At 43.0% G+C, this 22,846-nt stretch overlaps 1 protein-coding gene and 1 long non-coding RNA gene across 2 annotated transcripts in view; one reads left to right on the forward strand and one right to left on the reverse strand.

The window, feature by feature from the left end:
* Window positions 1-21,797, forward strand: part of ARL8A (ARF like GTPase 8A) — a 41,708-nt gene extending 19,911 nt beyond the window's left edge. Inside the window, exons 2-7 of the mRNA XM_083746687.1 lie at window positions 8,914-8,994; window positions 10,304-10,377; window positions 13,474-13,567; window positions 14,434-14,501; window positions 19,044-19,114; window positions 19,706-21,797. Coding sequence (XP_083602813.1) covers window positions 8,914-8,994; window positions 10,304-10,377; window positions 13,474-13,567; window positions 14,434-14,501; window positions 19,044-19,114; window positions 19,706-19,755 — 438 coding nt within the window. The 3' untranslated portion in view covers window positions 19,756-21,797. The remainder of the gene's footprint in view (window positions 1-8,913; window positions 8,995-10,303; window positions 10,378-13,473; window positions 13,568-14,433; window positions 14,502-19,043; window positions 19,115-19,705) is intronic.
* On the reverse strand, window positions 17,580-19,027 carry LOC310848098. Its single transcript, XR_014566161.1, has 2 exons — window positions 18,786-19,027; window positions 17,580-18,581 (listed from the first exon to the last, which is right to left on the reverse strand). It is a non-coding gene; the product is annotated as an uncharacterized lncRNA (long non-coding RNA).
* Window positions 21,798-22,846: the final 1,049 nt, after the last annotated feature.

Here is a 22,846-nt window from a genome sequence, read left to right on the forward strand (position 1 = left end):
AGCCAAGGAATCCCCTATGGTAGTGGCTTGAATCTTGTTCTAATGCGTCTCTGTAAGTTGAAGGAAGAGGAGACAGTTCAACTGCACTTACCTGGGGGCAAATTTAAATGTGCACTTATCTCCACATCTGGAGGCAACATTAAAAGGAGTTTTATGAGGGAGATGGAAAAACAGCTAGAATACTAGTTCCAGTTTAATTACTTGATGCAAGAAGCACCAACTACTATTGCCTTTTGGCCACCTTTCTGATCTTGATCCCTCAAAATCAGGTTGTGTGTGCTGGCAAAGGCTGAAATAATCTCAACAACTGCTTGTATCTCTCTTGGAATGCTGTTCTGATATGCTGAATGTTGTGACTTTAGATTATACTATGCTGTAGGATTTTGTGTGTGTGTACTGTTACCCCAAAGTTACGTGCAATTTCTCTCTCTCTCTCTCTCTTGTAAGATTAGAACCTGTGGTCATCCAAGAAAGTTGAATGGTGGGAGATTCAGGACAGACAAGATGGATTACTCCATCACACAGTGCATAGTTAAACTGGAATAGGTTACTGCAATGTGTATAGATGGCCACCAACTTGGATGGCTTTCAAAGGGATTGGACATGGAGGACAAAGCTAGCAATGTTTGCTTGCCATGATGGCTATATATTGTCTCCAATATCAGAGATAGTATATAGGGAAGTGCTGCCGTGCTCATGCCCTGCTTGTAGGTTTCCCATTGCTTGCAAACTGCAAAAACAGAATGCTGGACTAGATGGGTCTTCCGTCTGAACCAGCATGAGGGTTCTAACGTAGTTACGGTAGCCACTTTACTAATGAGCTTTGGATGCTCTTGAAATCAGACTGTAGTCCCAGTTTCATTCTGACTGACACATTGCAGGCCATATGAGGTCAAAACTGTCACAACTTTAATGCCTCCTATTTTACTTGAAATCAAAGCTCCATCTTCTCTTAATTTGTGAGCTCTCTTTGATTAGTGCACATTGAAGTTGCCATGATAGATCACTACTATCCTTGAATAAACTAGATACAGTTGCCTGCTTGATATTTCCTGCAGACAACAATATCTCTACCTATTAGAGCAATATGAATGCAACACGGCTAAGTTTAGAGGGCTTGTGAGAGGGGGGATGATTGCTTAGATCAGGCACATCCAACAGGTAGATCATGATCTATCAGTAGATCACTGGCAGATCACTGGCACCCCCCAAAGAAGCTCAAAAACTTTGGCTCCTCTTTAAAAAGCTCAACAACTTTGACCTGAACCCAGTTTTTAACTCTGTGAGTAGATCGCAGTTTCTTGGGAGTTGGCCACCCCTGGCTTAGATGAAACCATTTTCCTTGGGGTAAAAAGATTTGCAAACTTCATGGAATAAATGTCTAAAATATGTATCTCATATAGAAAATCAGTCTTGTATTAATGTGTGAGTTTTGTGAAAAATCTGATTACAATAGAAAAAGGGCAAGTGTGTTGGTGGCAGCTGATGAACTTTGTTGGGGCGTTTTGGTTTATGCGAACTTCAGAGCTTCTACATTGAAGCAGCAGGGAGATGATAAGGGTGTGTGACTGTAGTTCAGTGATAGTGCATGCTTTGCATAGACAGGCCTATTGCTTAATTTCTAAAAAGAGAGTTAACAGCTGCCCAGAAAAGCCTAATGTTTTCTTCTTAAGAATGTAAGAAGATAGGCTGTGTGTTTGCTCCGTAGGCACAGGAAGAGAGGCACTCTAAGCACATTATTTTACATATTCCTGTTCAGCTAAAATATCTTGGGGCTGCTTCATATGTTTTTAGCATGAGCTTCCTTACTATTTGCATGTGACTATTTTTGCTGTTGTGATCAGTCATCACTTTCCCTTGTTTTCTTCAACACATGAGAACTCAGTGCTGCATGATTACCCCTCAGGGCATGTCCACATGCTTGCTTTAAAGCTCCTTTGTGACTTTTTTTAAAAAATAAGTCTGTTGTGCTTTGTTAAGACATATTCAAATTTATATGTGTTCCTGGCACTTAATTCTTTCCATGCATACCCCTTGTGGTTAAGAGCAGGGCAAAGTAAACACGGTATTGCATTCAAGTTAAAAGCCTATTTCTCCCCTTGTAAAACTTTTTCTTTCCCATGTGTTTGCATCCTTCTATTCTAAACGTGGTTCTTCAAAATTTTGGTGGAATGGTGCTCTTGTGTGCACTAGCGCTGGGCTGGTTTTCAACATTGTGATATATCAGCAGCTAAACATTGCAATATACTGATATATCACCATGTCTGAAATAAGGATGGAGCTATGTAAAAACATTGGCTGGTTTCACAATTTCCTCACTTCGTTGTTTTTGCACCACACACACACACACACACACACACACACACACACACTGATTTTGTGATATATTGCCAGATCATTAGTATGATACAGACTTCAAACCGGTTTTGGGTGATTATATTGATGTATCATCCAGCCCTAGTGTGCACAAAATGCTAGGGACCCAGTTTGCTTCACTGATTTCAGCATTCACACTCCCTTTTTATGCTATATACTGTAGTTCTAAACTCTTAACTTTCTCAGCTTTGGTTCATTTGTGTAAACTATTTCTAGCTTCAGAAAATCGTATTTTAAAACAACAACACTATGTTTAAGCAAAAATAAAGAGGAACTATTGGGAAAGAAGGAAGTATTGGGACCAGTAGCTACACTAATACAGAATCAGAGCTCTTCACCTGTATTATTTGCAGAAATAGATGTAAAATTGTAAAGTTTGAGGGAAACCTATCAAACACATCATAAAAGTACACCCAAAGTAGTGGTTTATTTTGTAGCTGATGTCCAGCATGTTTTGACCATGATATGAAGATGCTTGTTGTCCCAAACCTTTCGGTAGAATATACCAAAAACATCTCTAAAGAATATAAAATGTAAAGGTACCCCAGATTGTTAGGTCCAGTCATGGACGACTCTGGGGTTGCGGCGCTCATCTCGCTCTATAGGCCGAGGGAGCTGATGTTTGTCCACAGACAGTTTTTCCAGGTCATGTGGTCAGTTTTTCCAGGTCATGACTAAGCCGCTTTTGGCGAACCTGAGCAGCATACAGAAACGCCATTTACCTTCCTGCCGGAGCGGTACCTATTTATCTACTTGCATTTTGACGTGCTTTCGAACTGCTAGGTGGGCAGGAGCTGGGACCAAACAACGGGAGCTCACCTCGTTGTGGGGATTTGAACCACCAACTTTCTGATCGGCAAGCCCTAGGCTCTGTGGTTTAGACCACAGCAACACCTGTGATTGAAACTTGTGGATTCTTCACAAAATAAATTGCCACTTTCAGGCACCAGCTTAAGGCCTGTCTCTTACAGTATGTTTTAGTGTGAGTTTGTTTAATGTTGTGCATCTCCTTCCAAATGAACTTACCTGCCTTTGCGGTGGGGATAAGAGGTCATATTTGTTAAAAGCATTTGGAGAATGGGGCTAACTTAGTTCTGCATTGTTTAGCATTAAACCTATAGAACATAAATCTACACCAGAGACTGAGAGTGACTTAGGCATCATTCCTGTGCCTCAGGGACTCCTGGGAAACTATAGTTTTGTGAGGGAAGATAAAGATTTAAGAATTATCACAGACTACCTTCTCCAGAATCCTTGGGGTGGGAGTGGGGAACCACTAACAGTTGAGAACAGTCTAAGCAGGTAGTGTCTCTAAGGCTGGGATTTCTTCCAGATTAAAATTCTAGAAGCGGATATCTTTGTTGGAGTTCACAAGGCCTTGTTTTTCAAAAACAGCCACCCTTTCACACAGTGTGCGCTCCCTTCCAATCACACTTGCTATTCTGGATTGTGCTGTCCAGTATTTGTAGGCCTTTCTTTGTTGCTTTTTTAAAAGCCTTGGCTTATGAAAACATATTGGCAAGTGTTTCTTCAAAGACGTATAATCTTTTCTTAGTATAGTTTTGCTTCTCTTTTTTCAGCTACTTGTGAGCAGTATGAAGCTGTGCACCACAGTGGGGTTTTTTTTCATATGTTTTGTGCTTTCCGTTTTTGTAGGAAATCCCTTTTATATTTTCAGGGGTGTCAAATGCTCAGTGGTGTGCTTGAACTGAGTGTGACTCAGCAGATTGCGGTGAATTTGTCAAACGAGATTGGCCTGATCTCATTTATCCAATAAGGATGACCAATTATGAGCGCATGCACTCAAGCTGAGCACATCTCTGTTGGGTAATGCATGTAAAGAAAAAATGCCCTGTGTTTTTCCCTTATCCCTGACACTGCACTTTACTTAGAAATTACTGTAGTTGCCATGCTCTTAAACATAGCTACCATTTGTCATTTGGTAGCTATGTTTAAGAAACAATCCTGAACTAGTAGACAGGGAAGTTGATGGACGTAATACTTTTACACAAACATACACCCACCCCAGTAAGAACTGAACCTTACTACAGTATTTCAAGTATTGAGTCAGTGTCAGAAAATACTATATAAATATTATAAAGATATGAGACCAGATGGACACTTATCTGAAAATATTGCCCCTTTCTTAATTAAATAGGAGGTGACAGGTTTTCAGGAACCCTCCCCTGGGAGATCTGAAAAGCACTCAAAGGAACCTTTTCCAGACTGGCTGGAGCCGTGAATAGAGCAGTCTTAGGGGATAGAGGGGCACAACAGCATTGTGTTGCTAGTCTCACTGGTTCTACTAAGCAAGTTGTCAATCTTTTTTAAAATATATATGTACATATCCAAATATGGGAGAGTTGCAGAAGTCTACAAGTGGGGTTTTGTAAACAAAGACCTTTTTCCCCAAATGAAAAATATGAAGAAGTTCTTGAGCAAAGGGGTATTGGGTCAAGTTAGATAATTTGTTAGATAAATTATATTTCTATCTCAATTTTCAGCCAACATTGGCTCCCAAAGTGGTTTACAACTACTAAAACCCATCACAAAATTCACTGATTTGACAGATTGTCTAACAGCAGTAATAATTGAATTCTGAACAATCATTCAATAGACTAACTAGCACTCAAAATAACTTCAAGGGGATGAAGATAAAGAGGAGCAGCAAATCTGGATACCCAGTTGTACTCCGTATCTATCATGGAATGAACTGGTTTCCAGTACTCTTGCTACATTTGTAGCTGAAAACAAAGACTGCTTAATCGGCAAGCTAAAAGAAGTTGTTGTTGTGCAGAGTTTCTGCTATCAAGCAGCGTTTCTGCTATCTGTATGATAGTCTGCATGCAGAACAAATTGCTCCAGATTTCAACAGGCGCTTCTTGGCAAAACAGTAAAGTTGCTCTGTGCATGTATGAGTCGTTTCAAAACAAATGCTAGGGTCTTTTTTGCTCTTTAGTCATATGAGAGCACCATGACCTCTGGCTCTAAGCCTTGTGTGTCACAATAAATTGAGGGAGGAAAAATACCCCGAAAGTTATATTGATAAAAGTGTGGCTTTTGTTTTTCTTTATGCAGTTTATTCACTACCCTACTGTTGAAAGTGATCTCAGGGTGGGTAATAGCAATTTTTAAAATAAAATAAAAACCAACAAAACACGGTATGGTAAATGAAAACAGGGAGATTACAAAGCAGTACATCACCCATCTGTCCCAATGCAGGTCCTGTAGGATCATACTAGAAACTCTGGAAAATGGATAGTATTGGTGCCAGCCAAGCCTTGGGAAAATGTTATTCCAAAACCAGGGTGTAAGTGCTGAGCTTACCCTCTGGCATGTCACAGGTTCACTGACCTCATTCAGAGTTGTTGTAACCAACAGGGTGGACAGTATGGGGAGAGGCACTTCTTCAGGGAATTGGGTTCAGAGCCTTATACATCAAAACCAGCACCTTGAATTGGGTTCCGTGGTGAAAAGGTAGCCACTGCAGATCTTTAAGTCTGGGTGTATACAGAAAATCTGTCAGAACTCTGGCAGCTGAGCCTTTGAACCAGCTGCAGTCTCCAAACTGTCTTCAAGGATAGCTCCACATACGTTAACCCCAAATGGAGTTTACTAGAGCGTGGTTGTCACTCTTTTAACAGCTCTGTGAAACTGTGACTTGGTCACTGTCCATCCTCTGATCCAATAGGTCCTTCATCTGTGTTCTGTGAAGCCATTCTGAATGCCCAGTGAGTAGAATAGTATGCTTCAAATAATAAATGGGTTGGTTTTCTTACAAATTCCAGTTGCTAGGAATTGTGAACAGGAGACTGCTGTCGTGCTGATGTCCTATTTGTGGGCTTACCATAGGCATCTGGTTGGCTAGTGTGAAAACATGGTTTTGGACTAGATGGGCCTTTGGTCTGATCCAGCAGTGGGCAGGCCAAGCTTTCTGTTTACCAGTGGAGTCTCAGTTCCTTGAGGCTTTAAAGCCAAACGTTCACCTCAGTATCTGCAAAGCCTCTTGTGTTACCCATAACTCTAAATGACTTGTTCATCTCTTTGTTCTGGAATCTCAACATACACTGTGTGCATATTGAAATTTGACTCTGCCCTCAATTTTCCAGGTAATTTTGATAGCCTATTTCACAAGTGCTATAGACCAGGGAAACAGAGAATGCTTGAGCTCATCCCACCAATGACCTTTTGGCCCAAGGACTGGAGTAGCATGGTTTGTTAAAACCCAGGTGAAAATTGTACTGCTTGGCCTTTTTTTGAAGCTTGTTGTTTTTGAGCCGTCAAGTATCAGGTTATACCTTTTGAAATGGAACGCTGGGAGAATAAGCACAAAATCTTTGTGAAGAGTCTCGGAACCTTGGAAGATTTGCTGATGTGTCAAATCTTGAGAAGCTGATGGCTAAAAGCACTCAGTTTTTCTAATCGGAGAGTTAACATAAATTCATTGCTGACAGTTAGATTTGAGCTGGAGACTCGCAGCCTCGTAAAACTTTGGAGGCCAGATTAAAAGCAAGAGAAGTTTAAGAATGTTAGTAATCTTAAAGCCGTAAATCACTGAAAGAAAGCAGCAGTGGGTTGAACTCTGCTGACAGACATATTAATTTCTAAGGTCTTGTGACATTGAGAAATCTAATGTTGCAACTCATTGTACGTAGGACAGATAATTCCTTTCCACATGGCAGATGTTGCCATTCCCTTTTCTGCTTCCTCTGCTCTAAGTTTGTCAACCTTAAATAAAGTGTTCTTTCTGGGAGCGGGGGTGGGTTATGTCTGAACTGGACGCCTTCATTGCCATTTTGCCCCTTAATGTTTCATTGAGGTTCACACACTTCCTGTGCATATTTATGTGCTTCCTATAGGAATTGCAGGTGTTTAGTTTTGTATTTATTTGCAACATACTGTGAGCACACTTGCTGTTTGTTTAGAAAGCTTTCTTTTAATAAACAGGTAAAATTTGAAATTTGGGTGTTAAAAATGAACAGACCAGAATATATATACAGTAATAGACCTTTTTGACTCAGGAAGTGCTGAAGAATTGCTCAATGGGTATGTGAAAGTTAATTCCCTGCAGGCACTTTGGCTGGAGCAAAGCACAGAGTACCATACTGCAGTTATTATAGAAATGTAAGCCAACAGAACAAAATTGAGGAAAAAAGGGTGAAAACATGCTAGCTCAGGGTTTCTGCTGTCTGAACAAAGCAAGTCTGTCATAAGTGAAAGTTCTTATTCCTTGTTGGCTCTTAATTCGTGTCCTGTGTTCCGGTGCATGCAAGTTGTGTTCCCAGGGAGCTTGTCAGACATTGCATTAAGTTGTCTTATAGGCTGTGTCTCAGCAGAAGCCAAATATGGAATGGGCCATGGGGACCAAATTAATTGACATGCAGATAACTGTACGGCCAAGGTGGCAAGCTTCCATTATTGCTACTTGCGTTCTTAGCATAAAGAACACCTCTCATTAAAGTAACTTTATCCAACCCTTGAGTATCATTCTTTTTCTTTTTTCTTTAAAAAAACATTGCCAGCAGCACTCTCATTTCCCATGTCCTTTCATAGTATAACCTGAGTATTGGCTCTGTCCGTTAATAAGGTTATTTCTCCTGAAATACATCTCACCTTCCCTGTCACTTATCTTTACACAATGAAGGAGAAGAAGAAACCCTTGCAGAAAATAGAGAAATTATACGTTCTCTGCACCCACGCACCCTTGATTTGTTTCAGCACTTCCAATCTATAAGATGCTTCCTGTTGTCCTGGTCTGTGCAGTCAACAGGACTGATGTGTCTGTGTGTCCTGCACATTTTGTTTCCAGTGCTTGCCAGCGAAAGGTTATCTGCCTCCTCATAAATTCTTTGAACCTTCATCAGCAGAGATACAGTTTAATTACAGACATGTTGAAACACTGCCTATTAACAACAAAGCTGTTTTTAAAAAATAAAAATTGAAAAAAATCCTGTGCTCTCTTCCAAATATTGCCCCCAAGGCAGCACTAAAGCCCCATAAAGGCAAACTGTAATCTATCTGGCAAGTGTCAACCCCAAATGCTCAAACAAAAAGAATAGTGTTTACCTGGTGCCTAAATGTAAACAAAGTAGGCACTTGGTGAATGGGTATTCCAGTGAATACCTGATATATAACAGCTGATTACTACCAGTGAAGCATATGGTTGTGTAGAACCAACCATGATTTATTCAGTAGTAGCCAGGAGGGTGTTACTTAAGAGTCTTTGCCTCTGGTTTCTTTCTCTCCCCACCCCCTCCAAAATATTTGGTATCTTACAGGATGAAAGGCAGTTTAGAAATATTGTAATGTTTTCTGATATTAACCCTCAAGTATTATTCTGGTACATTATTCAAAGTGCTCAAAATGTGTGCTGCTTTTCAGGACTCGCTAAATAGGTACTTCTTTTGCTCTAGGAATGAACACATCTCATCGCTTTTCCTTCTCTCAGGGGAGCTTGCTTAGCCAAGGTGGAACGCGGTAGACAGAAACAGCCAAGCCTTCCATATGAAAGACTGATCTATTTTTATTTTGTTCTAGTCGGGGCAGTTCAATGAAGATATGATCCCAACAGTGGGCTTCAATATGAGGAAGATCACCAAGGGAAATGTTACTATAAAGGTAAGATGCAGTGTGTCTTGGCCAGGTGTGCTGCTAGATTTGCAACATAGTGCTGCAGGCAAGCTTAGGGGTTTAAGGAAGCACAGGCAGATCGACAGGGTTGAATTAACACCAGCTTTTTTAAACTATCTGCTGTTCCAGAACACCAGACTGGTTTCTGGGTGCCAAGCTGAGCCAACCCTTTTGTAGAGGACTCTTGGGATGCTCTAGTTTTTCTCAAAATTGGTTCAATGTTCAAATTATTGGGGAATTTAGTTTGCAGAGAGAGAAGGCCCACTTCCCTCACCTGCAGTTTTTAGACTAAAAGTTTAACTCAGACTGAATGGTGCTGGAGTGGAGCTTGTGAATTTATTTTATTGATGGTACCCTGTTTTCCAACACAATTTGAGCACTAAATTGGTTGCTGCTTCTGGTTTTAATATTTTATTCAGTTTTTATATGATGTGTTTAATTTTGTATTTTTTTATAACTCTTTGTAAACCACTCTTAAATCAAAAGATTGCTTATAGATACATATGAGGACAAAATATAGAAGTGTTTGCTTGTTTAATTTGTATACTGCTCTTCATCTGAGGAAAACAAGGAAGTATACAATATATCACAGGGTGGTTTACAATATAAGTTAAGGTTATTCTGGGGTTTCTTCTAGTCAAAACTGTGGGTGTGAATTTCTGGGTGGTCTTTCTCTCACTATTGCTAGATACCCTATTGTTTTTGTGTATTATTTGAATGATTAGCTCTGCTCCTGTTAGAGAGGGGAGTAGATGTTTGGTGGGAATCCTAAAAGGAATTGCCTAAGCAGAGTAGTGGCAGTAGAGTGTGTCTGGTTAAATGCAGGATTTCTAAATATATCAATAGACTGTTCGTCTCCTTCAGTTCCATTTATGTGTTTAGACCAGGTAAACACTGCAAATATTATTTAATTAGTTTGGATATCAGTTCCATCACTCAAGAGTTTTGTGGAGCTAATCCTAGTAAATTTTAATTCATCATAATACTTTAATTTGAATACTTGGGTTCTTTACAGCATTTGTAAGTGTGAGAATGCTTTTTGTGAAGTGGCCATTGTTGCTCAGAAACCCAAGGCTCTCTGAAATCTTCTGGTAGCGCTTCAGATGGCTTCCTTAATAATAAAGAGTGTGTGCTGTGGAGAGACTGTGGATGACCATGCATAAAATGAAAAGACATGGGAAAGTGTAGAGCAGGCAGTGGGGCCAAGTATGTGCGAGTCAAGGAGAATGCTTGGGCTTGCAAATTCTCACATCGTAGTCCTCACCCATATTTTAACTTGCTGCTTCTTTCCCCACAGCTCTGGGATATTGGGGGCCAGCCTCGTTTTCGTAGCATGTGGGAGCGGTACTGTCGTGGAGTCAGTGCCATAGTGTAAGTATTCCCTGCCTCGATTCTCTGTCTCCAAGCTCTGAGATTGCCATGCGCTACTCTCAAGACAAGTCCTAGGCTTCCTCTGCACTGGAGCCGTGTGGTGGTGGTGGGATCAAATCAGTCCGCTAAACTCAGGCAAAGATGATAAACGAAATCAAGCTAGCAAACCTTGAGGCTTCTTTGTTCCTCAGGACATATCCACTGTCTCTTGGATCACATTTGGAAATGTAAAGAGATTTCTTACCTACCTTCACTTCTAAGCACAGGCTGGGTTCCTTTATATCAGGCCCTGGGAACCTGTGGCTCTCCAGATGTTGTTGAACTACAACTCCATAAATCCATTCTTTATTTCTTATAGAATGGCACAATGACTCCATTGGATCCTACCTGCCTTTGAACCATAAGTGAGTGCCCCTGCTCTGAGGGTTACTGCACACACAAATAACCACTGGATGGCTGCACTTAAGCTACACTGTACCAAATAAAGTTGCAAATAAAGCACCGCTTCTGCATCAGGCCACTTTTGACACAAAGGGTTGCTTGTGGAATCTGATTAACTGCATGGAAGGCAGGAGGAGGAGGAAGATTCTTCAGGCAGCCGTTCAGTTCAAACCCTCCCTGTCAGTAGGCTGTGGGGCAGGGCAGGGCCTTTTATTGACAGCTGCAGACTTCTGTGCTGTCTCTGAAAAATCTCAGTGTCCTCGGCTGACTCTTCAGTTCCTGCTGGTGCTGCTTTTTGTGAAACCCTCTTTATTCCTTTGAGTACCTGGTACGGGTGGACGGAATAACCTTCAGCCATTCTGCTGCTCTCCTCTCTTGGGCTGAAATAGAGCAAGACAAAGTATTTCTGTAGCGCCTCTGCCGAAGGGCCAGGCTACACCTGATTATAAGTACGCCTTTTAAAAACAAGCCAATTCTGTTTTGAAGAATAGCACCTTCAGGGAGCAAAGAGCAGCCAGGTGGAGGGCAATTTTTGGTAGGAAACTGGCACAAGACTCTGATCTGGAGATTGCCTGGTGACTGACTGGAAAGGATTGACTTTCCAGTGGTCAGGGAATGTGACTTCATTGCCTTATATTGTTTCTTCCTTTCCCCATGTCTACTAGAGAGAGGTTGGAAAAACAACCAAATAAAATTCATAAATTCTAACATTTATTCAAGCCGTAGATTTTAATATATATTTATTTTTAGCAAAAAACCCCACTGGGGATTCCTTAGAAAGCTGCCATATACCAGGTCAGGCTGCTCGTGCATTTAGCCTAGAATTGTTTGTTCTCACTAGCAGCAACTTTCTTTAAGCTGAGATGCCACAGATTTGAACCCAGGATCTTCTGCATGCAAAGCATGGGCTCTACCACTGACCTGCGATTCCTCCTCAAAGTACATGCGCAGGCTACATAGCCTTGACTATAAGCTGGTTTCTATGCCATGTTTTGGAGAAGACGTGTGTTGGTATAGACAGTTGGATACTAGACAGGTGATTTTTGAAAAGGAAGAAGTCTGCTCCAAGAAGCAGTTACTTTCCTTGAGAGTCGAATGCTTTTATGATCTCCATTTTTCAGAAGCATCTTCTCTCTCTGAGGCTCCCATTCGTAAGAATATTTAATTACCTTACCAGATTGCAGGGTTTGGTCTTCTAAACATGAAATGCATGCATTAAAAGCTATATTATGTGTACCTCAAAAGCTGTATACACAATTGTAGGGTGAAGGGAAGCCTTTATCCCTTCAGAACTGTTAAAAGGGGTATATAGTGTCTTCAATATACATGGCACTTTGCAAAATAACAAAAGCAGAAAATATAGGTGCTTCTTCCAGCTAGCTTGTACATGGCACTTAAGGGGTGGCTTACATAATTCAGCAGAAACTGGGGAATGGCAGAAACCAGCATGTACAGAATAGAGGCCCTTTAATTTCCGTAGATCTGGGCTTCTGCGTGCTTCATACCATATTCTTGGCACTTCTCAGCTGGGCTTACCTTGATGGCCACTGCCAATGACCAGAGGCAATACAAGCTGGGCTCAGTTAGAAACCCCGTACTGTGTATGCTGTTTCAGTTGCAGAAGTATTTCCTTGTAGATTTCCACATTATCGAATGCTTCTCAGATGTTCTGTGCTTGTTCAATATCTACTATAACATAAAAACTCCATGTAGGAAATCTGCACACCGCGTCCCATATTCCCTGCCTGCTGGCTCTCTAGGTGAGCCAGCCTAGCACATTTTGCTCGATGAATAATTTAACATAGATGCGGTTTGCCAAGCTCCTGCTGTGCAACCAGCAGTTAGAGCAGCTGAATTGTTGCATTGCACAAGAGCACCTCGCAGCTTCTGGTGTTGAGCATTGGAGGCACTCTGGAAAAGGGCAGGGATAAGAATTGCCCATTAAGGTAGTGGCACAAGCAGCAATTTGTGTGCCACAAGAAATCAGAACTGGCAGTGGCAAGGGCATTATTCCTATGGCAGCTTAGGAATTTGGTAATAGATGGTCAGTGGGTCTAAGGATCCAAACCCTTCGTTATGCTGAATGCCCCTCTAACACAAAACCAAGTATCTTGAACAAAATATTTTCAGCAGACTCCAACCACCCCTTCCCCAACTTCTAGCTCTCTTGAATTTACACATATGTTGGCAGATGGCTGATAAAAATCTTAAACTTAATCCCACCTATATGAATCTGCTCTTTGTGCTTTGCACTCTTCAGTGAAAATCAGTCTATCCCCATGCCCAGGCAAAAAATATCAACATAAATTACAAAACCAAACCCAACACTAGCCCTCTCACCTGTTTATATGAAGTTTGCAAACCAAAAGGATTTCTACAAATTTTGACTGATGTGTAGCATTATGGTGGCCACACTGAAAGTATGTGGTCTCAGAATTGCAATTCCCCCTACTTGTGGGATGGGGAGAGTAATTGAATCTAATGCAAGGTAGTGGTTAGTTAGGACCCTATATTAAGTGACTGAGACTCAAATGAAGATTCAGGATAACCCACTTTGCTTTCTGGAGATTGCTCTCTTACTCAGGTTTGGCTACTCCCTGCAATAGCACCTGTAGCTTCTTGACCTCAGTGCTAATGTAGTTGATTTCATTCCAGATACATGGTAGATGCTGCAGACCAGGAGAAAATTGAAGCCTCAAAGAATGAACTTCACAACCTGCTTGATAAGCCACAGCTCCAGGGCATCCCTGTAAGTTGCTCCAGTTCTGGAGAGAGGCTAAGTGAGCAAACAGATCCATATGAGTGTGTACTGGATCATAACTAGCAGTGGGTGATTATCGGCAAGCCTTCCAGACCAAACTCTGGATTAAATCCTTCCTCTGTATTTGCATGCTTTGCTCTGCTGGACAGTGTCGTTGGGATGTCTCTTTTCCAAGATATGAAAGGTTTGGTTAGAACAGGGAAACTGTTTAGAGTGCGATATAGAAAATTTATTACTGCACCATTTGGAAGAGATAAAGGACACACCACTTGCCGTTGTTATCTTAATGCTGTGAGTCCTTGAGGGTACAATGTATGTGAGTTTGAGGTGAGAAAGTCTAGGATGAGCCAAATGAGTGGTGCTTGCTATTGTATTAATATTCCATCCATGAAATGGGAAAATACCCTTGTTCTGCAAAGTCCGTCTGCCACCAGAGAATCTGAAGTCCTTTTCAACATACGTTGCAGCTGAGCGCAACAAAAAAAAGCTTATTAGAGAATAGGAAAATATGTAATTGACATATTTGGCTAGGTTTTTGTTTTTTGAAACCCTGCTGATCTTAATTTCACCAGTATTTTCCTTGTATTCAGGAACTGACCGTGTAGTTTGAAGCTCTTGTGTTACATCTGTTGTCACTGTGATGTAGACCTGGCTTTTCTGATTCCATGCTTAGAAGAAGTTCCCCTGGATTATAAAGAAATTATTTGCTTCAAGGGTGTCGGTTCTATTAAAAACATGGCTATATAGGGTTTATTCATCATAACCAATGGAGCCACCCTTGGCTGATGCAGTGGTAGATGCGAGCTGCCTATGTGAGCCGTGGACTGAGAGATCTGCCCTCTTCTCTTTCTCAGGTCCTTGTTCTTGGGAACAAGCGAGATCTGCCTGGTGCCTTGGATGAGAAGGAGCTCATTGAGAAGATGTAAGTATTTGCTGTTAGGACTTGGAGTTACAGGTATTTGCCTACTGTGGGCTTTTGCATCTGAAAATACACCATTGTTGAGTTTGACTGAGGCATTCACATTGCACTGATTAATTGGTTTTCATACACACAAGTCAGTTTAAGAGTTTGGGAAATTGGATCTGGATATGTTTGATGTGGTTGAAAGATCATAATCCTAGATCACAGCAGCATTCTTGAATGAATCAGAAGTCCTGTACATTTTGTTGCCCATTGCCGAATCTGCATGCGTCTCCCTCAGTGATGTGGAAAGTGAAATTTTCTGCACTGCTTTTCTGCAGAAAAGTGTTTCATAAGTTCATTAATAACAATGAATGCATGACATTTGCAAATGTGATATTAGGCAAGCAAGTTTCTAGCTTTGTTTGCTGAATGCAAGTAAAAGAAGCATTCTGTATTAGATCACTGTCTTGGGCTTCAGAAAAAATTCCAGTGCAAATCACCCTACCTTGAATTCAATTTTTTTCCAGAAAACCTGCATCACTGCCCCCATCTCCATCTTTTGCCATATCAGAATCAGAAGTAGTTGATAAATCTGCAAATAACCAATAACATAAATTGCTGGAAGAGAGCTAGTGCTTGTATGAAGCTCTCTTAAGGGGCAGGTATGACCTCATGCTCTGTCAACACTGGCAAGGCTGCTGTAGGATTGCTTTAGTGCTGCTGCATTTCTGACTGCTCACTTATTTCCCTCAGACATGCACATGTTTCCAGCAGATGAGAGGCTGCTACCAAGTTACTGAAAAAGAACTAGGCCAAGGCATCTATTTCTCCAGTTGTAAAAATCTTCAGTAATTTGGATCTCTTGCTGCATTCCTTAAAGGGGAGATTTGCTGTTACGACAATGGGGAGACATCTGCTTATTTTTTAAGGCTGCTTTGAACTCATAGGTCTGGTCCCCCACCACCCCCACACGGCTGGGCTATGCAGATCCTTAATTCCTTTCACAAGGTTATGGCATAAATTCCAGACGGGTAGCTGTTGCAGTCTGCTGCAGGAAAAACAGCATGGAGTCTTGTGTTGCCCTTTTAAAGCCTTTCATATTTATTGTGGCAGTAGCTTTTGTGGACTAGAGCCAGCTTTGCCAGCTGCATGAAATGTTTTTCTCAGTAGAGAGTGTGTGGAAATAACACACACACCGGTTGTCATAGTATTATCACCTACCTTTCCAGCTATGCCAATTCAACTCTTGTTTTGGGGAGAAGAAATCCACAGATCCATAGATGCAATATAATCAAACTCACTTACAAAATTCTAGTCCTGGTGTTTCATATTAGAGTAGTTTGAAGTAGTTTTGTAGACATATTGACTTTCAGGTCACCAGCAGTGTGTTCTGAGAGAGTTCTCCCTTAGGTTTCCGAGTGCTAATCATTTCTGTGTCTGAATTATGTCTGTGCGTTTTCTTTTATAGAGCCAGGTCTGTTTATCTTATGTGGACAGCAGAAGGGCATTATCAAGAGGTCATAGCAATGATAGCCAACGTGGTACCCTCCAGATATTGCTAGCCTACAAGTCCCATCACCCCAACCATTGGCCATGCTGTCTGGGGCTGATAGGAGGTGGACTCCAACATTATCTAGAAGGCACCTTATTTCTGGACTGTGGGTATATGTTGCACTGGAAGTTCAGCAGTTGAATAAACATCCAACAGTATGGTTGATAATATTAGGTTTGGTAATAGTGTTGCTTGAGTGGACTTGGCACCAGTGTTTGTCATAAGGCATAGTCCCATTTTTTCTTTCTTTCTGGCAGATAGGTATTTAAGATTAGGGTGAAGTCTTCTAATGATGACATAACTACCACACAAGGAATACAGTTGCCCATGATGTCCTATAGTTCATTGATAAAACATGTTGGAGAGGGTCTCACTTGGAGCTGTAGGTGGCAACAGTTGATGTTCTGTCACTTTCTTTAGTGGGCCTTTTTTCTCATGGGTCCAGATGATAATGGTGCCGTTGTTTCTCAGGGAGAGGTATTTGGGCACAAGAGCTAGCATTGCTCAAAGTGGGCCATGAATGTGTTGGAATGTTATATGGAGCTATGTGTGTACTCACAGCATTGCCACTGACCTGAAGGGCCAGGAAGTCTAAAAATCTAATATAATTGTGGGTGAGCACAAAGTAGCAAACCCTGGTGACTGGATGTGCTTGGCACCCTGTTGTCTTGGCATTGGTAAGTTGTCTGGCTGTGTCCCATTCTTGGGCTCCATATTATGTTATTTGGGGAGTGTTATTGCCTTCTAGGGCTGGGCAATATCTGGTTTTCAACATCGCAATATATCACCACGTAAACATCACGATATACCGAAATATCATGATGCCTGAAATAAGGATGAAACTATGTAGAGGCGAACGGAGTGATGTCTTGGCAACTGCTACTACTTAGGAGTACTTAAGTACATTTTTACTTCCCTTTAATATATTGTTACAACAGGGTGGCAGGAATCATGAGAGAAGCGATGACCAGCTTTACAGTTTTTCGTGATTTGTGATATATTGCCAGGTCAGATACTATGAAATGCTTATCACGATGTTGACTACAAACCAGTTTTGAACGATATATCTCCATATTGCCCCAGCCCTATGGCTTCCCGAGTTAATTGCAGCCCATGACAAATCCACCAGTGAACATCCTGGCAATCATGGATGCAGAATGTGCCCAAGTGGTATAGAAGAGTACAAGCCTTCAGGAAGATTTCCCCTCTTGGCAACACAGCAGGTCTGGCCACAAACTTCAGTACTGTGCATTTTACATAGGAATGTCAGAGGTGTACAATATTCCTTGTGGTTTACAGTGCTTTTTCCTCTGTACATAGGGTGCAATGGAAGGAAGACCTTATGTGTCTGACAGGCTTAAGCTGTGAAAGCTTAAGCCATGCCTAGTGATTTGCCTGTCTCTTAGGTGCCATAGGGCACATTACCATTTCTGTTGGATCGATGATTGATATGGAGCTTCAGAATTTGTTTAAGTTTTAGTGGAAATGCAAAGAGCCGAGGAAATCTTGGACTTGATATCAGGTTGTTGTTGTTTTTCTTAAAATAAAAAAAAAAAACACACTCTTGGAGCCTTGTGATGTACCACAGGGTGGCGCCAAAGGCAGGCCAGTGTTTTCATCTTTCTTTTTTATGGTACTGGCTGGATAATGCGATTGAACGGAGGTCTAGGAATTTCATGATTGTCACGTGCTAAAATGGCGAAATTCAAGAAAACAAAGCTTGGTTCAAGGCGAGCATCTTGGAAGATTGGAAGCGGACTGGAGAGAGGAAAAAGAAGATTCTCAAATGTGTTATGTGTATAAGACCTAGACAGGAGTTGTACTATCCTTCTCCCATGCTATTTGTCTACCAGGGTTAACATTTTGATAACTTGCATCCAGCAGTAATAACCCCCCTGTTCACCACTGAGGAGATCGAGCTGAGGTGATTTGTCCACATGGGGCTGCTGTTTGGGGCGAGCTTTGCTGGCCACACTGGAGTCACCAGCTCCCCTCCTGTTGAGCCCCTCTCCATTGTCTTTCCTGACAATGTATATACACTGTCACATGCTCTTGGGTGCTTTTGGGCAGCAGCACCCTTCCCGAGGAGTGGGCGCTGTTACCCAATGCCCTGCCTGCTTTCCTGTTCTGGAGTTTAACGGGGGGGCGTTGGAGGGGGCGAGAATAAGAAATGAAAAAACTGAATTTCAGCTATTATTGGAGGGGAAAGGAAAGCAGCTGACTGTCTGAAATATGTTGCTAAAGAAACTCTGAATAGAAACCCAAGTGGATGGCAAAAGAGGATAGAGATATGCAGAGGATGTGCAGATTTTGTTTAGTTTTGTAGAAAAGGGCCAGCTTTTACCTTGACTACTATAACTAAATAAAGAAAATTGCAATGCAATAGCACTGGAGTTCACAAAGGAATTAAAGGGGAATTAATACAGGTGACAGGAAATGTTGGTTTTGTGAGGAATAGATTTTCCTTACATCTTGTGGAAATGTTGGATAGCCTAGAAATAATAGGTTGATGGTAGCTGACTATTTGGGTGAGCTCAGACAGTTTTCTAAGAGAATGAAGTACAGTCATACCTCTGGTTACGTTTCAGGTTGCGTTTTTTTTGGGTTATGGACCGCCGAAACCTGGAAGTACTGGAACGGGTTACTTCCGGGTTTCGGCGATCGCACATACACAGAAGCGCTGAATCGCAACCCGTGTGTGTGCAGACGCAGGTTGTGAATGTGCATCCTGCACGGATCACATTCACAACCCCAGCGTCCACTGTAATGCCTTCCAGACCTTCCATATATCCATGAGTGGGTGTTGTATGCATGGAATACACATGTATAGGCCCCCATTGGATTGTGAGTGGGATATTATACATGGGACTGGCAGGAAAAGGTACAGGAGTCACTGCTGCAGGGAGCGAGGCACGCTTTGCCCATTTCATTGTGGATACCTTTCTCTGTATGCAGTGCTTTCCCCAAGGAAGCCTGATATTCTTGTGCTTCTGTTTTTTTTCCTGCAGGAACCTGTCTGCCATCCAGGACCGAGAGATCTGTTGCTATTCAATCTCTTGCAAAGAAAAGGACAACATTGGTGAGTGTAGAAGGGAAGGGGGAGGTTGCAGGGTCAGAGTGCCTGATAATTTCAAGGGGAATGGTTGGGGCTTGAATGCACAGTGACACCTAGACTGCCCATTGGAGATCTCTCCTTATGCTCTTTGGCTCTCCTGTGTTGTGAGCACTGTGAGATTAATTCTGTGGTGACACTGAATGCCCCTGGGGTCTGGCCCCCTCCATACATAATTAGGGGGGCAAGAAAGGTTTGTGTAGGCCCACGCGTGGAGAAGCTGTGGCCCTCTGAGTGTTGGTGAATTGCAGCTGCCCATTGGCCATGCTGGCTCAGGCTGGTTGGGATTGGAGTCCAGTAACACCTGGAGGGCCACAGGTTCCCCACCCCTGTTGAAAGCCATGGTAGAGAAAAAGTTCACTCACATGCAAAGGTCATTCCCTTCAGGACAACATGTTGGGTTTCTGGCAGCAGGGCTACAGAAGTGAATCATGAGCTCGGCTCATAATTTGGTAATCTCCTGTGAGGCCCCTGTGTGTTTCCCTTACCTCTAGCTAAGCAGCTCGCTGCAACTTCTATTTTTCATGATGGTCATTAACCGTATCTTGTGTTTGACAGACATCACCCTACAGTGGCTTATTCAGCACTCAAAATCCCGGCGAAGCTGAGAGCCCTTTGGCCAGGTCTTGGATCGGGAAGATGCCATTGTAAAAGCCCAAACGCACCTCCTCCTTTCTCTTCCCCCATCTCCTGCTCTTTCCAACCCTCTCGCCCACCTCCCTCTCCCTAGATGGGTATTTTTAGGGGACCCCAGATTCCTCTTCTGCTGAGATTGAACTCCTGTTTTTATTGTAAAGAAACTGTCTGCCTCCTCCCCCTCCCCCTTGCTCCTTACTCTGGTTTTGGCACTGTTCTGTTGTCGTCGGTGTGTGTACAGTATATATATATATATGTATATATATTTTAATTTTTTAATTTAAGCAATTTTGCTGTTATTAAATGGGGCCTGTCAGCTGTCGCAGGGGGTGGTGCGGGTGGGGCAGCAGCAAATGGATGGGGTGGGGAAAGTACCAAACGCAGTATTGGGAATGTTACGAGCAGTCAGGGCCAGTAGGAATCTTGCTGGAGGGGACCCTGGCTTTGGGCAGTATCTTCCCCCAAGAGACCTCCTTCTTTTCCACCTCAAGCCCTTCCTTTCTCCTTCTGCAACAGGATCCAGGGGTCTCTCCCCTCTCTGCTGCCCCAAGCTGCTCAGCACTATGGTTAGGGGATGAGCCCCTGGGAAAGGTTCATAGAGCAGTATTGTTCATGGTCTGAGACTCTAGAGGAGAGTTGGTGCCATCTCTTCCTCCTGCCCAGTGTCCACTGAGCCCTGGGGAGCAATTGCTTCCCAGTGGCAAATGTTGAATCCTGTACATGAGCTTTGGCTCCTACTCAGCTTGCTCCCCAAACCCCCCCAGTATCATCTCCCTCTGCACCCTGCCTGATGAACTGGCATGCCTGGTGGATGCTGGGCACTCACGCTTTGCAGCCTTTGTGCTCACCTTCCTTCTCGGTCTGGTGTCTTTCTCTCAGTCAGCACCTGAACAGAAGTAGGCAGCGGATGATGCACATCCCTTGACTGTGTGAAGGCAGAATAAGGGCCCAGGGTTCTGTGTGCTGCCAGAGCAAGATAGCAGATCTGGAGTGGTCTGGGTTTCTCATGACCCTGTCCCTGGACCTCCCACTCATGCCAAACACTTGCGGCCTGTTCAGCTCATGAGGAGACATCTATGCAAGAGTTCCCTTCAAAGCCCTTTGGGCAAGGCATAAGGCACTTCCCTCAAATCCTATATCCCACTGCTGCAAATTTCAGAGTGGAGGACATAGCGGGTAGGAATTGTGCTCTGCCTAGTTTGGAGGTGTTTCTGCAGGCCGCAGCCTAATCCTTAGGAGCAAGGGCTGTCCCTCAGTTTCCTAAGCTTGAGCGTGTCCCCCTCCTTGAGCCCAGGGCTTGAGCATACACACTTGCCTGTCCCTCAAGTTAGGGTGTGAGGCTTTGGTCTTGGGTTAAACCAGTGGAGTAGAAGGAGGGCGTTCTTGTTCTCTCAAGCGCACACGAGGCTGTGTGGGAGACACTTTGCTTCACACCCTACTGGGCAATAGGGTGCTTGAGTTTATAGGTAAAGGGCTGTGGTAGCAAGGAGGAGCTATTCCTGGTCAGAGGTATTAATCCAGCCTAGCAGAGTTGGCAATTGTCCTGTGTTGGTGTTTGCTCACCCTGGAATCTACAGCAGCCTCAACAGGGTCCAGGAAGGGGGTCATGGGAAGGATCATTAAAAGGCTTCGTATGCTAGCCCCCTTGTCTCCCTGTGAAGGGCAGCAGGCTGCATGTGGCCGTGTCTTCCCCGTCCCACTTAAGCTTTGGACAGGTGTGAGACTGCAGGGCCCTTCCTGCCCTTGCCTGGCCCTATCCTGCACGGAGCTGCTCCCTTCAGGGCGGGAGGGGGGCTTTCTAACTGCATCTTTCCCCCTCCTCTTTTCTCATTTTCACAGAATTGCACAAGGAGATATTTTACTTTTTTTAATTTAATGAATTGTAAAGTGTCATTATTCCTTTTTTAAAATATATTTTTGGCTCATTTTTTGACCTTCTCTGTTGGGAAATGAATCTTGTAACAGTACATTTTTTGCCTCCTAAATAACAATAAATTAACAATTTTGTGTTGGTGGTGGTTGCATTGTGAACTTATTTCCTCTTAACTGGTTCATCGTCTCACTCACTTTATTGGAGCCTGCTCTGCTTCAAACTCAGCTGATCAGCCTTCTTTTCCCACGGCACCTTCATGGCCTTGGGGCACAGCTTCTACAGGATGACGGCAGCAAACCAAGGAAATTGGGAGTTTATCTTTGGAGGCTTGCAAATGTAATTCTCGTATGTTTAGATGTGTTCACCTGCCAGGATTCATGTTTGGCAAATTGCCTGCCACACCCACACACTTACATGTACATCTGCTGATGGGGACTGAACTGGCTAGGGCTTGCCCATCTTGGGGTGACAGTGGACACCTTACAGGAGAAGTCAGTGCATTGTGTAGCAGCAGTGAAAAAGACAAGCACAGTTGAGAATTACTAGGCAAGGAAATGGAAACAAAGCCGTCGCTAACAGAAATCTTTAGCTAGATAAGATAAATCTGTGGTGTCGCTGCATTTAGAGTATTGCGAACATTTATTGTCACCGCATCTTAAAAAGGACATTGCAGCACCAGAAAAGAACAAGCATAACTATTGGGGCTGTGTTATGGTGCTTGGGAAGAAAAGCAAATGTGAGGCACCTTGGTTTTTTGTTTTTTTTTTAAATACAGTAAACAGGTCCCCAAGGGAGCTTTATAGATGATGTGGAGCAGGGGTGGCCAATATGCCCTCTGGCACCCTTCAGCCCCAGCCAGTGTGACCAATGGTCAGCAGTAATGGGACTTGAAGCCCAGCAGGTGTCTTGAGGACACCATGCTAACTGACCCTGATATAGGGAGTTAGAACAGGCATCCCCAACCTTCAGCTCTCCAGGTGTTTGGGACTACAATGCCCATCATCCCTGACCACTGGTCCTGTTAGCTAGGGATCGTGGGAGTTGTAGGCCAAAACATCTGGAGGGCTGTAGGTTGGGGATGCCTGAGTTTGAACATGGGCCCACTCAATGAAATTGGCTAGCAGTAGCTAGGAACAGACTAGACCAAAGGAGGCAGTATTTCATATAATGCCTTAGTTTAACTTGTGGAA

This window comes from Podarcis gaigeae (assembly GCF_964106915.1).
Source record: "Podarcis gaigeae genome assembly, chromosome: 6".
NCBI classification, from domain to species: domain Eukaryota; kingdom Metazoa; phylum Chordata; class Lepidosauria; order Squamata; family Lacertidae; genus Podarcis; species Podarcis gaigeae.